Source organism: Podarcis filfolensis (assembly GCF_964270895.1).
Source record: "Podarcis filfolensis genome assembly, chromosome: 10".
NCBI lineage: Eukaryota > Metazoa > Chordata > Lepidosauria > Squamata > Lacertidae > Podarcis > Podarcis filfolensis.
Window position 1 is genome coordinate 59602670 of NC_139612.1, and position 14770 is coordinate 59617439.

Sequence of the window (14770 nt, forward strand, 5' to 3'; positions counted from 1 at the left end):
TGGTTTACACCTTCAGTTTCATGGAAATAAGTGGGGAATGTGCCATAAAATATGTGTGCCTCCTCAACTCTCTTTATTTCATATGTTCTTTCATTGTCGGTGGGTGGGGGATCTGAACCCCTCTAAACCACAAGAAAAGCCCTGCTGGGTCAGGTTAATGTTTCATCTAGTCCACCATCCTGCTTTCACAGTAGCTGCCCGGATGTCTATGGGAAGCCCACAAGCAGGTAAAAAGTAAAGGGACCCCTGACCATTAAGTCCAGTCGTGGACAACTCTGGGATTGTGGCGCTCATCTCGCTTTATTGGCCAAGGGAGCCAGCGTACAGCTTCCAGGTCATGTGGCCAGCATGACTAAGCTGCTTCTGGCGAACCAGAGCAGTGCACAGAAATGCCATTTACCTTCCTGCTGGAGTGGTACCTATTTATCTACTTGCACTTCATGCTTTCGAACTGCTAGGTTGGCAGGTGGTGGGACTGAGCAACGGGAGCTCACCCCTTCGCAGGGATTCGAACCACCGACCTTCTGATCGGCAAGTCCTAGGCAAGTCCTAGTGCCACCCGCATCCATGGGAAGCCCGCAAGCAGGACCCAAGCTCGATAACACTGTCCCCTCCTGTGGCTTCCAGCTACTGGTATTCACAACCATAACTGCTTCTGGCTGTACCCCCTATTGGTACATGAAGCAGAAAATAATGTTACACACCACCCCAATCTCCACAAGTGGCATAACATGACAAGGATGCCAGACACACTTTAGCCTGGGTTTTCCTTTGGAAATGAGGCTCTGCACAGTTGGTGGTGTCTTTATGATATGTGGTTTGTTTACACATATGTGCAACCTGAGAATATGATGGAGACTGCTCAGAGCATTCATATTCCAAGAGGGTCTCTTGCTTCTCCCATAGGCACAGGAGGCTTGGGTCTCAGAACAGAGAAATCAGCCATGCTCTTTGCCTCTTTGTCAGTCAGCCCACGTGGTGTTGTTCACCCCACTTCCTCTTCCTTGTATGTGAACCCAGTGAAACTATTCCCCTCTAGCATACATCGTCCAAACTCAGTGCTTTTTTTTTCTAAAACAAATTGTTTAGGGGTACTCTCATTTTGACTCAAGAAAATCAAAATTTTATAGTTCAAATGGGGGGTGGAATACAGTAAATGGACAAAACTACAAAGAACATGTACAGTATTACCTCACACATTAAGCGCTCGCTTCCATCTGAGTCTCAGGAAACACCGGGAAAGGAAATGAGGCTGCCATTGGGGATAGTAATGTGCTAGAGAAGAAACTATTTTTTTTTTTTTAAATAAAATTTAAAAATTGTTTCCTCTTCCGTTATATAGTGGTACCTCAGGTTAAGAACTTAATTCGTTCTGGCGGTCCATTCTTAACCTGAAACTGTTCTTAACCTGAGACACCACTTTAGCTAATGGGGCCTCCCGCTGCTGCCGTGCCACCGCAGCACAATTTCTGTTCTCATCCTGAAGCAAAGTTCTTAACCTGAGGTACTATTTCTGGGTTAGCGGAGTCTGTAACCTGAAGCGTCTGTAACCTGAAGCATCTGTAACCTGAGGTACCACTGTATTCACAAAATGTTTAGGGGTACACGTACCCCTGCGTACCCCCAGAAAAAGCACTGTCGAAACTGAAATCCCAAACCCTTATTTGTCTCTGCCCACTAACACACAGCTCAAGGAGGGGCTCCACCCCCTTTGCTGTCTGCCATTGAACATCCCGATGGCTCATCATTTGATGGGATGTAAGCAGCCTTTGTTCCCCACTCAGCTAGCAACCGCCAAGCTGGCTTGGCTTGTTAACATAGGCTTAATCCAGGGGTCCAGTGTATGGCATAGCTCAACTCTTCAAACATTGATTAATTCCAATTTTTATTGGACCCAGGAATTTAGGGTGTGACTTGCACCCCACAAAGTCATAACACTAAATCAAGGATTGCTAGTGAGTGGCAGAGGCCTAGCGGACTATTTTCATTGCTGCCCATAACAGCCTTTTGTTGCTTTGAATACAAGAGAGGGTAAAAGAGAAGTTGTGTTTGATGAGAAATTTTTCATGAATGGGTAACAGATAGAGCTTGCACCTGGTTTCTGAGCAGACAGGTGATTGGTAAGAATGATCTCCAAGAAACCAATCAGGAAGGGGAAGATTTTATTTGTGGCGGAGCAGTGAATGACTAGTATTTGGTGCATTATAGACAAACCTTTGTGATATTTGTTGACTTATTTCCAGGGGTGGTGGTGGTGATAGAGGATTAGTCACACTACTGAAAGATTTTCAGAACTCCTTGTGGAGGGACACCTAACTGGCTGGCTAACATATCCTCACTCGATATGTTGCGAAAGCAAAGCCATTTCTGCTGTAGGAGCTACAGAGCTGAGGCGTTTGAAGTTGCTCTCCTATGGACCATCAAAGGGTAAAGTGATTCAGAGGAGTTGAAAATATCACCTGGTGCTGACTTTTTGAGCAGCCAAGAGGTAGAGATCTAAGCATCGCCATGCCAATTAAATAGGGGAAAAGGGCTGGGAGAGATGCTGGAACTTTAAATGTGGTCCCTTTTTCATTATAATTACAGTCGCTGCATTTCGGAATTCCTGCAGACCTGGCGGTTTCCTTTCTGACAGATAGTTTGCAATTAATGAAAGGAAGAGGGTTTTATTTTCCTTCCAAATCAGCCAAAGAATTGATTTTCTGTGTGACAGATGGAGAGAGAGAGAGAAAAGGTTAAACTGTTCCATTTTCTTCTATACACTTGAGTGACAGAGTTGTCTAATATGAAAAGGATTGAAGCTTCATAGAAAATAAATTGGGTGAGCAGGAAAGATTTGGGCTTCCTTGTATCTAAGAATGAGTGGATTCCCCCTGTTTCTGTTCCTTCATTTTTCTGTGGATTCACTCCACTTCTCCCAAATTCCAGTGTAATTATAGCTTTATGAAGGAGACATGGGTGAAAAACCAATTTTTAAAAATAATAATAAAAACCCCCTCAAAGCCACACTATTTGTAAAAGGAGTGGAGTCACACAGTGGGAACAATGCCCCTGTGCTGGAATCAAACCTTAAAAGCTGGGAGGAAAATCCATGGTGGTAGAGGAAACTTATGGCACTCTTTTATATATTAGTGTTTGGGAAGGAAGACTGGTATTGCCATTTAGGTTCGCCCGTAACACACTTGTAGCTTTAATTTCTATAGATACAGAAATAATTGTTGTATACCAGAAGCTGAAGTCCCTTCTGTCAGCATCATGCCACATATTGGGTGTGATGTCAGAGATGGAGTGTGTGTGGGGGGATATGTGGCCGGAGGAGGCGAGGAAGCAGGAGGATGATTCAGGGCAAGGGGCCAGTGATTTGCGGGGTTCTGTCTGCATTGAATGCCACTCATTGCCAATTTCAGGGCCACTGCTGCCTTGCTCTGGGGGCTAGCAGTGCTGGCATGCAGAACAATCATGTTACAGGAAGCACCACAAAAATAATCAATGTTCAGAGCAGGGGCAGAGGAAGGGGTGTGGTGGGGGCAGACTGCCCCAGGTGTCTTCGCTGAGGGGGGGTGACATTGTTGGGATGCATCCAAGGAAACAGGGGCGATTGGCAGGCCCCCAGCTGGCTCCAGCTCACCGGCCAGCAGCCGGGCGATCTCCGGTCCTTGTATCAGCATGTAACTGCGACTCGAGCTTCAGAAACCTTCAGAAGCTGAGCACGCAAGCCAGCAGAGGAAAAAAACTCACAACAGAAGGGCAGATAGAGGATGTGCATTTTATTCAGCATCAGGACAAAGGGAAAAACATGTCTTCTTCCCTTCGTGTCCAAGGAAGCAGCATAAGCAAAAGCTATACACACAACGGAAGTTCCCAGCAAGCTGTGCTGGAAGGTAAACAGACATGTGACATACAACAACTCCACACATCTGTTAAAGTGGAACGGAATATCGTAACAGACATTTGGTGCGCCGCTGCCCGCGACTCCCAAGCCTACCCCGAGCTGTCGGGGGAAGGGGGGAGCTGCGCTGCTTTGCCAGCGGCATTCCCCCTTCGTTTTGACAGCTGGGGGAGGCTTGGGAGTCGGTGGCTCACTCCGCCCCCAGCTGCAGGGCGCGTGTGCTGCTCTGTGCACCCAAGCAGCTATCCCGTGCCTGGGAGGGCCCCTCCATGCCCCGCCCCCCTCAGGAGTACGCCCCGCCCTGGGCAGTGCAGGCATATGCTCTGCCACTGGTCCAGAGACCCCCACATCCCTAGAAGCAGTGCTTAGAATGGCAAAACAAACTCTGCAAGTTTGTAGAAATGGCAAAATTGACGGCAATTATTAGAGGCCACTCAAATCAGAATAATTAGAGAGTGGGATGGAGTGAAGGAATACATGAAAAAATATGGTTCCGGAATTGAAATATTGATAGAGAATGTGTAAAACGTGCAGGGGTAAGCAAGAAACAATAATAGAATCAATTGAATAATTATTAAATTATAACAACACAACAAGATGGAAGAAGTAAAATATTGAGATCACACATGGGTGAAGGGGAGTGGGGGGTATATGGGAACCTATAATATCATTTATAATATAATTTGTTAATTGCGTTGTATTTACATATAGCAAAGGGAAGCCTAGAGCAATTAGATATATTTTAATTTAGGTAATCTATGTAATAGGCTTATGTTAGAAAATGAATATGGATTTTGAATTTGATGTTTGTAGTTTTGTTTTGTTTTGGAATAATTTTTTTAAAAAAATAAAGAAGAAAAAGAAGAAGAAACAGTGTTCATGCCAGAACATCTTTTTCACCCCCAAGGAGAAAATGCCAAAATGGGGGGGGGGGTGGTTTCCTCTCCCATCCTGATTCTCTCTTTCTTGATCTAACCATTAATAAAACCTTCCTAAGCACGATCCACACCTCTTCTCTGTTGGCGGCAGACAAAACACCAGCGCCTGCCATGCTGCGTTTGTTTGCCAATGCATTTCTTTTGCTTATTCACTTGCAGAATGCAGCGCCTTTCCACGTGGCAGTGCGAGATGACAACTGCATCGCCGTTTCCCTCGAAGCAGCGGACGTGGTGAGCTCGTCCTCGGTGTACGTTGTCAAAATCACCGGTGAATCTAAGAACTATTTTTTCCAGTTTGACGAATTCAACAGCACTTTACCTGCTCCTGTGGTTTTCAATGCCTCGTACCATGGCCTTTATTACATAGTGACTCTGGTTGTGGTGAGCGCAAACATGGTTTCCAAGCCAGCGAGATCCATCACGGTGTTAACCAGTAAGTAACTTTTAAAAATCAAAGTGAACGCGTTTGAAACTTGGGCACTATGCCTTTTTGCAGTTTATTGGTGCCAGACATGGAGTGGAGAGAGGAGCCAGTGAAGTGCAGTGGTTTAAGTGATGGACCAGGGTTCACATCCCCACTCAGTCATGAAGTTCACAGGGATATCTTGGGCTGGTCACTGCCTCTCAGCCTATCCTCCCTCACAGGGTTGTTGTGGGGGTTAAATGAGGAGGGGGAGAACCATATGTGCCCCCTTGAGCTTATTGGAGAAAAAGATGGAATATGAATGCAATCAATTAATAAGAGACAGGCATCCCGAGAAGGAGAATTCACAGCATATCCTGAGAGCCAGCTGCCATGAATATCGCAACTGAAATAATAGGCAGGCACGCCAGCAGACTGAACCTACCAGTCTGTCTTCCTCATGCCTCTATGTTTTCTGAATCCATGGCCATTCATGTGTTTGATGCTGTCTCTTTTGGGGTGTTGCTGGACTTCAGCTCCCATCAGCCCCAGCCAGGAGGGGCACCAGTCAGAGACATAGCTGTCAACCGTCCCTTATTTGGTGGGAAACTCCCTTATCCCAGTGCCGTGTCCCGCTGCTGTCCCTTATTGATGATGTCCCTTAAATTTCCTGGGTTTCAAAGGAAGCAGCTCCTCTCCCTCCCTCCCTGTTGGCCAGGGAGGAGGGAGGCTCCAACTGTCTTGCTTGGCTGTGATGCTCACCCAATAAGGAGTCTAAGAACAACTGGGGGGGTGGAGCTTGCATGTCTTGTGCCGATCAAATCAGCCACGTTGCCTGGGGACTCGCTTTTGCTCAGTGCTTCCCAGCGGAGAGGTGATGGTGGTTTTCCTTGCTGCATCCCCTTTGCCGGGTTGCTGCGCTGTGGGAACCACCACTTGAGGCTTCGTTTGGCTGCTGGCTGGGCTTTCTACCTTTGGCTCGGAGGGGCTCAGAAGTTGAACATACCTGTGCTCGGAAAATCCTTTATTTTGGCTGCTGATCCCTTATTTTCAAGGCTGCTGGTCCCTTATTTTCAAATCTGTAAGTTGACAGCTATGGTCAGAGATGTAGTCCCTCAACATTGGTAGAACCACAGTTTAGCCACCCCTGGTTAGTGATCCATTTGGTCCCCACCCCCTGGACTGGGGTTGCTATTTACATACATAGATGCCAATGTCACCTTTCATCTCTAGGCAAAGAGGAGCAAGGGAATTCTGCTCTGGAGGGTGGGACCTGTGTCAATGACGTCAAGTTACAATAAAGGGGATTCTGACTTAATGTAAGGAAAAGCTTTCTGACAGTAAGAGTTGTTCGACATTGGAACAGACTCCCTAGGGAGGTTGTGGACTCTCCTTCCATGGAGGTTTTTAAGCAGATGGTTGGGTGGCCATTCGTCATGGGTGCTTTGGTTGAGATTCCTGCACCCTTGGGTCTCTTCCAACATTATAATTTTATGATTCTGGGGCTAAGGAAGGATCACAGGGGTAACACAGTGCCTGTATTTGATTCCTCTCCCCTCCCCATCCCTTTCACCTTGTGTGCCATGTGGTTGGTTTGTTTTTTCGATCGTAAGGCTGTGGACAGTGACTGTTTTGTTTCAACCGATTGCATGCAAGTTCCTCCTGCTAGCCTTTTTATTTTCTGCTTAAGAGTACAAGCTCTCCAAATAAATAAATAAATAAATGAAATAAATAAGAAATGCCCCACCCCCCTCAGTCTGGACCTGGATTCCCCCACATGCCTGCCTGCTATTTATTAAACAAAAGCCACGCGCCCTGGAGTCAAACATGTCTAGTTTGGCCCCCAGATGGAGAGAAAGCGGTGACAGGAGTAGAAAAATCCTGGTGGAAGACGGTTTGAAAAAACACGAGGAATGAGAAGGGGAAGGCGGAAGGGTTTCCCCAGTGTTCGCCGACACTCGGCGGTTAAAACACCACCTTCTTTATATTGCGATCCTTAATTACCATTGTTGTCAACGGCAACCCGTGCGGCAGTCAAAACTCGCCGCGCCATATGGCTCCCTGTCTGCTAAAGATCACTGGCGTATGGAGACCATATGAGAGCATATTGACAGAGCGCATGCCTAATTGCGGCTGGGCCTTACAGACTGGCGTGCCACTTCGATCCAGGCAGGCGTCGCGCTCCCAGCCCGTCCGCCGGCGTCGGCTGCCGTGGGACACAGCAAACGAGGCCCCCAAAGAGGCCTCACTCTGTGAAATAAGCATCACCAAAGCAATTGGTCCCTTAGTTGTCCTTTGACATTTCACCACAGTTCCTCGGGGCCTATTGATGTTTGCAGGAGAGCTGCTCATCACTGTCACATCCCTCTTCAGGGAAAGAGCGCACAAGTCTTCAGAACAATGGCTTGAATGTCAGCCTAATATGCATGAGGCTGGCGCTTTCCTGTTTAGGAGTTGCATGGGCATCTGTTACATGCTATCTTTAACTACCTTCACTATGAGTCGAGATAGATCCTGTTCACATTTTTCTTGGGTGTTAATGCTGGGTGGGTGGAAATTGCTCAGAACAGAGTCATAGAAATGTAGAGTTGGAAGGGACCACGATTGTCATCTAGTAAAACCTGCGATACAGGAATCTTTTGCCCAACGTGGGACTCAAACCCACAATGCTAAGATGAAGAGGTTTAGGCTGTCAGGAGGTTGGTCAATAAGCCTCACCTGAAAAAGCGGGGCTGTCTCAATAAATAAAAGAGGGGAAAGAGGGCACAGGTTTGCATAACATCTGCTGGGGCTGATAATAATAATAATAATAATAATAATAATAATAATAATAATAATAATAATAATAATAATAATAATTTATTATTTATTTTTTAAAAAAGATATTTATTGTGATTTTACAAAAACATAAGTTTACAAAATAGAAAGAAGTCACATAGAAAGAAAAAGATACAAAAAAGAAAACATAGAAAAATACATAAAAAAGAAAAAAGAGGAATAAAAATACAAAATACAAAAAAAACAAATAGATAAAAAAGAATTAAAAAACAAATCCGTTTTTAGTAACTTTAAACTCATTAGCTTGTTTCCTTGACCTCCTCACACCTCCCCTTTTTGTATTCCCATTTAAATAATCAAATCAGGAAATCCTTACCCTCTTTCGTTTATCTTAACTCTATATCTTAACATATTATAACTCTATATTTTCATCCATTTATCAATTCATTTTTATTTATTATTTATTATTTATACCCCACCCATCTGGCTGGGTTTCTTCAGCCACTCTGGGCGGCTTCCAATGGAATATTAAAATACAATAACTTATTAAACATTAAAAGCTTCCTTAAACAGGGCTGCTTTCAGATGTCTTCTAAAAGTCTGGTAGTTGTTTTTCTCTTTGACATCTGGTGGGAGGGCGTTCCACAGGGCGGGTGCCACTACCAAGAAGGCCCTCTGCCTGGTTCCCTGTAACCTGTCTTCTCGCAGCAAGGGAACTGCCAGAAGGCCCTCAGCACTGGACCTCAGTGTCCAGGCAGAATGATGAGGGTGGAGACACTCCTTCAGGTATACTGGACCGAGGCCATTTAGGGCTTTAAAGGTCAGCACCAACACTTTGAATTTCTACGTACAGGTGCCCTTGTGGAAAGGATTAGTGCAACAGACGTAGGATGCCATGCCTCTCACCTTGGCAGGGGAGAGTGTGACCAGGTGACCTGAGGGTCTGCTCCATCTGCTGTGCAGGGGCTCGCTGTTGATGACAGGCAGTTCTGACGCCCTTACCTGCTCTCCCTTTTTAAAGGGTTATTTCTCTTTGAACTGGGCTCACACCAGACAGGCCTTCAAATGGTGGGCTCCCACAAGTAGAAGCTACAGGACTGCCCTAGCTGGCAGCCAGCTTGAGTGTTATGTAGCATAGTGAGAGGCAAGAGAGAGAGAGAATATGTGTTCTTTCCATCCTTCTTGTTTCTTGCTGAAGTCTCCCTCCCACCCCCAGGTTTCAATCAGCACTACAAAGCTCCTTTCCAGGCTGGCTGGTTCCCAGGAGAGAGGGAACACTCTTATTAGGGTCTGGGGAGACACTGTTCTATTTTGATCTCTCCCCCCCCCCCGCCCCATGTGCATATGAGGAACTCTAAGAAAATAAAATACCTAGGGAAAATTCCTCTATTTATTCCCAATAATTAAAATTTGACTAGGCACTGGATTCTTAATTATCTGCTCTCTCTGCAATGCCTTAGAGAGGTGGGGAAGCAATATTAGCGGAGCCTAACAGAAGTTGTGCTCAGAGCAATACCATAGCATACCTTCGCCAGTACCAAACCATTGGTTTAATGAAAACAACTTGCCATATAATAGTAATTTTTGGAAGTCCAGAGACCCATCTTTTGTCAATTAAAACACACAATGAAACACTCCCATCGAAACAACTCGGTAATCAAATCAGGTTGGCAGATTAAAAGAATGTCCTTGCAAATATCCCGTGAGCTGTGGGATAATTTGTAGTAGCTTGGCAAAGATTTCTGACATCTAGTGGTTCAGTGATAGCAAGAACAAAAAGGGTTATTGTTGTTTTAAAAGAAACACATTAAGTTAGGTATTCCTATTAACTCAAGTGTAGAGCTGGACTTGCATATGCAGTTTCCCCCTGTGTATGAATAATGAGGTACAGTAGGTCATTGGATCTATTTGCAATCTCCTAATTCACCATTTTGCATTCAGCTCCACCTCATCTGTTATTTTGCACCTGCCTCCAGCTGGTGGAACTCAAGGTTCTCTGAAGAAACGAAGAACATTCAGCTAGCCTAAAGATTGCCCATGCAATTTTGGTTTCATAAGGCAGTGAAAACCACTGCACTGTGTGCTCCAAGGTCTGCTCACTCCAAGTTCGTTGTGCATGAAGTCAAATGTGAGGGGAACCAGCTCAGAGGCGGAGAATGTGCTTCAGCTGAAGAAGCCCCAGGTTCTGTCTCTGACATCTCTGGCTAAATGGGAGAGGCCCTTGCCTCACACCCTGGAGAACCACTGCCAGTCAGAGTAGGCATTATTGATCCAGGTGGACAAGTTGCCTAACGAGGTATAAAACATCTTCCTCTGAGAGCATGGAGGTTGCAGCCAAGCCTGTGAATTGGCTTTAGGCATCAAGGAAGAAAATCCCCAGATTTATTTTCCTTTGAATGAAATCTGCAGCATGAATCTTGGCCAATTTTATTGATGCTTTCAAGATACTGTTTTCGTTTTTGGAAAGCAATTTAAAACTTTGCTACTAAAAGAACATGCTTGCATCGTCACCCTTTCTCCATCTAGAGGCTTAGGTTTTAAGGCAAGCCTAATAATATAGCTGAGTCTGGGTCAGATCAATGCAATTTATTTCTTTTTTCGTTCTTTTCTTTCCCCCCTCCTCTCAGCTCTGTATCGATCTTGCTCCTTGTCACACAGCTGATCACACCAAGAGAATAAGAATGATATGTTTATGAGAAGGGGAATAGCAGCCTGCTGTAAATACACTTCTTCCTCTCTTTGGGAAGAGTCGGAAAACAAATGTATTCTTCAACTGGGATATTGACTGGAGCAAACCACCAGTGTGATGGAATGCATAGTGTTGGACACAGATTGCAAAAACCTGGGCTCAAAGTACCCACTTTAACATGATGCTACTGCGTTCCAGCATATTCTGCCTCTCCATGGCAGGCATGGGGAACCTGTGGCCCTCCAGATCTTGTTGGAGTCAACTACAACTCCCATCAGGCCTAAGCAGTATGGGCAGTGATCAGGGATGATGGGAGCTGGGGTCCAGTAACATCTGGAGGGCCACATGTTCCCCATCCTTGAGCTGTAGGATAACCCCCAGGTATGACTCCACCCATTCTTTCTTGCTGCTTCTTAAAAGACTCCCCTCGTTCTACTTCATGTATAGAACCCCTTATTTGAATTCAATGCAAACTTCAGGGGCTCATAATGCTCACCTCAAATAATAGGTGAGCACTGCAAAATCCCCAAATCCTTCTCTGGTTTGTACTGCTGGTTTGTGCTGCTGTGGGTGAGAAATCAGGGCAGACAAAAGGGCCAAGGGAGGAATTTGCTGAATTAACCCCTATTACCTCTTCTCCCATTTTATCAGTGCATTGGAAGACAGACTGACAACAATTAATAACCAACCGTTGCAATCAACCCCCAAACACAGATTGGAGTCATGGGTCAACTCATTTTGTTGTTGTTGTTTAGTCATTTAGTCATGCCCGACTCTTTGTGACCCCATGGACCAGAGCACGCCAGGCATTCTTGTCTTCCACCGCCTCCCGCAGTTTGGGCAAACTCATGCTGGTAGCTTCGAGAACACTGTCCAACCATCTCATCCTCTGTCGTCCCCTTCTCCTTGTGCCCTCCATCTTTCCCAACATCAGGGTCTTTTCCAGGGAGTCTTCTCTTCTCATGAGGTGGCCAAAGTATTGGAGCCTCAGCTTCAGGATTTGTCCTTCCAGTGAGCACTCAGGGCTGATTTCCTTCTTGGAGAGGTTTGATCTTCTTGCAGTCCATGGGACTCTCAAGAGTCTCCTCCAACACCATAATTCAAAGGCATCAATTCTTTGGCGATCAGCCTTCTTGATGGTCCAGCTCTCACTTCCATACATCACTACTGGGAAAACCATAGCTTTAACTATACGGACCTTTGTTGGCAAGGTGATGTCTCTGCTTTTTAAGATGCTATCTAGGTTTGTCATTGCTTTTCTCCCAAGAAGCAGGCATCTTTTAATTTCGTGACTGCTGTCACCATCTGCAGTGATCATGGAGCCCAAGAAAGTAAAATCTCTCACTGCCTCCATTTCTTCCCCTTCTTCCTCATCACCAGGAGGTGATGGGCCCAGAGGCCATGATCTTAGTTTTTTTTGATGTTGAGCTTCAGACCATATTTTGCGCTCTCCTCTTTCACCCTCATTAAAAGGTTCTTTAATTCCTCTTCACTTTCTGCCATCAAGGTTGTGTCATCTGCATATCTGAGGTTGTTGATATTTTTTCCGACAATCTTAATTCCGGCTAGGGATTCATCCAGCCCAGCCTTTCGCATGATAAATTCTGCACATGGAATTGTAGAGTTGGAAGGGACCCCCGTGCATTTATAAAGAAGCACACTTTCTCCTGGGTTGCAACACAACAACCACAACAAAACCAGGTCTAGCCTCCTCCTCTGATATTGCGGGTCTTACATCTGATGAAGTAGGGTCCACTGGCTTGAAAACTGATGCCATTAAAGCAACATTTCAGTGCCACAAGGGTCTTGTTGCTTTTGCTGAAGCAGATTAACACAGCTGCTCTTCTGGAAATTGAACAGTGAGTGCGTAGGGTACTTAGCTACTGAGATATTTCCAAAAGACGCAATGTTGAATGCAGCATCTCCAAATGCTATTCATTAATCCATGTTGATTTGCTGGCTGCAGCTAGAAAGAAAACAGAAGAAGGGAGAGCTTAATGATGCCTCCCACTTGATCTAATCATCACTTAATTAAATCAAAAGATCAGGGCCAAAATAAAATTGTAATAAAAATGAATACCAAGCTTGCATTCCTCATCTGATTTCTTCTGGGAAGAAGTAACAGGGTAATGCAATCGCTCAGTCTATAAAGTTGCCGTAATTAGAAAATTGTAATGTGATTATGGCATAGGGAGGCTTCATCAGGCAGAAAGTCATGAAGGATAGCTAAGCCCCATGTGCCTTCAGACCATAGTAGAGGCAAGATGAATCCAGGAGTCCCAAGGCAGACCATCATGCCTGATCCTACCTAGAAAATTGTCTGAACCTAACCCTGTCCAAAGGTTTCACTGCATCGGTTACTTAATAATTTGCCTTTCCTCTGAAGACATCAAGGCAGTGTACGTGGTTCATCCTGACCCAAATTTTATCCTCACAACGTCCCTGTGGGGTTTGTCAGGCTGAGGGAGTGCAGGCCCAAGTTTCACGGCTGGGTAGGGATATGCACCAGTTCTAGGGAAACACTCTAACCACTACACCATGCTGTCATTATGTTGCAAAATGTCAGTTGAAACATGGCTCTTGCAATTCACACATCTGAATTTGGTGAATAATATGTACAAAGCTGCATTTATGAGGGGGAAGTGTGCAAAAACATATTAGGGGGAACTTGCTGTGTATATTAGACAAAACTGCAGACCTAAACATCAATATTAGGAGAGTTTTCCTAAAGGCGTGTGGTTATTGTTTATTGTTGCAAACTGTTGCGAAAATGTGGCGAACTGAATTTAAGACTGAAAATGTGAGAGGTGGTGATAAACTGAAATCCCTACCTGGTGTGATGGAAAATTAGAAGCGTTGGGGGAAATTAAAATAGAGGCTCTCTCACATCCAGTTCCTGGAGCTCTTCTGAATGCTGGGGTGCCACATTTGAGAGATGTCCCATTGCAGCATCAGGCATGTGCCATGCTGGGGGGCACTGGGACCCCATGAGCTGCCCAAGGGTGCCACATGCCGGTCACTGCAGGCAATGGAACAATTCACACATTTACCTTTTACACACTGAGAAATTAAGTAGTTTTTTTGCATGTACGGCTAAGACCCCAAGTCACTGCAAAATATGCATCTCTTTCTAAAAGTATAACCTGATTATCTTGAGAACTAAAATGCATTCTCTCTCTCTCTCTCTTTCAGAACCTCTACCTGTAACCAGCGTTTCCATCTATGACTATAAACCATCACCAGAAACTGGGGTACTGTTTGAGATCCAGTATCCAGAGAAGTACAATGTGTTCACCCGTGTGAACATAAGCTACTGGGAAGGGAAAGACTATCGGACCATGTTATATAAAGGTAGGTGGAATCTTAAACAATAGTAGTTGAGGTCAGAGCCAAAAATGAGGAGACAGAACCAAAAGTGGGCAGGACAGCCCCTTTTTCTCTCAACTCTCTTTTTGATACCTCTCCCTTGCTTCTCTGCCTCCCAGTTTTCCGCCGCCGCTCACCAGACTGTCAGGAGAAGGACAGATTATTCTAGTTAGAAGTCTGAGCAGATCACTTGCAGGGGGCTTCCCCCTCCACCTTAGATCACTCCATCCATCTGGTCTCCTCCTGAACATTTTCCCCTCCTGACCTTCTCTCCCTTTGGACTCCACCCAACCACAGGAAATTAGGTGTGATCCAAAAGTTCCCCACTTGGATATATCCAATTGTCTTCACATGCAGAACAGTCTGGTAGTGCTGCCTGCCTACACCCTTCTCTGTTCCACCAACAACTCCCAGCCCTTTCTGTCCCTGGGCCCTGTATGCTGACCTTGTCTCAAACCTTTGGGCAAGTTAGAATGTTTATAGTCATTCCATAGCACCTCAGCAGCTGATCCAATGGCCAGGGAGATCTCCTTTCAATATGATGCAACGTAAATACAGAAATATCTTGTTTTGCCCAGATACTCATCACCTACTGAAGGTGTAAAGTTCACATGAAGCTGGAAATAAGGGGCAATTCACAAAGCCAGCCATTTCATTAGTTGATTATCCTGTTGTGATGGCATTATTGCTTTATGTCAAGACCTGGG

The 14770-nt window shown here is 45.2% G+C and overlaps 1 protein-coding gene across 3 annotated transcripts in view; it reads left to right on the forward strand.

Annotated features, from left to right (window-relative positions):
* The window catches only part of PTPRO (protein tyrosine phosphatase receptor type O), a 121510-nt gene that overhangs the window by 56317 nt on the left and 50423 nt on the right, over nucleotides 1-14770 (forward strand). For all 3 annotated transcript variants that reach the window (XM_083572585.1, XM_083572587.1, XM_083572586.1), the window contains exons 2-3: nucleotides 4987-5260; nucleotides 13890-14048. In XM_083572585.1, coding sequence (XP_083428711.1) covers nucleotides 4987-5260; nucleotides 13890-14048 — 433 coding nt within the window. The remainder of the gene's footprint in view (nucleotides 1-4986; nucleotides 5261-13889; nucleotides 14049-14770) is intronic.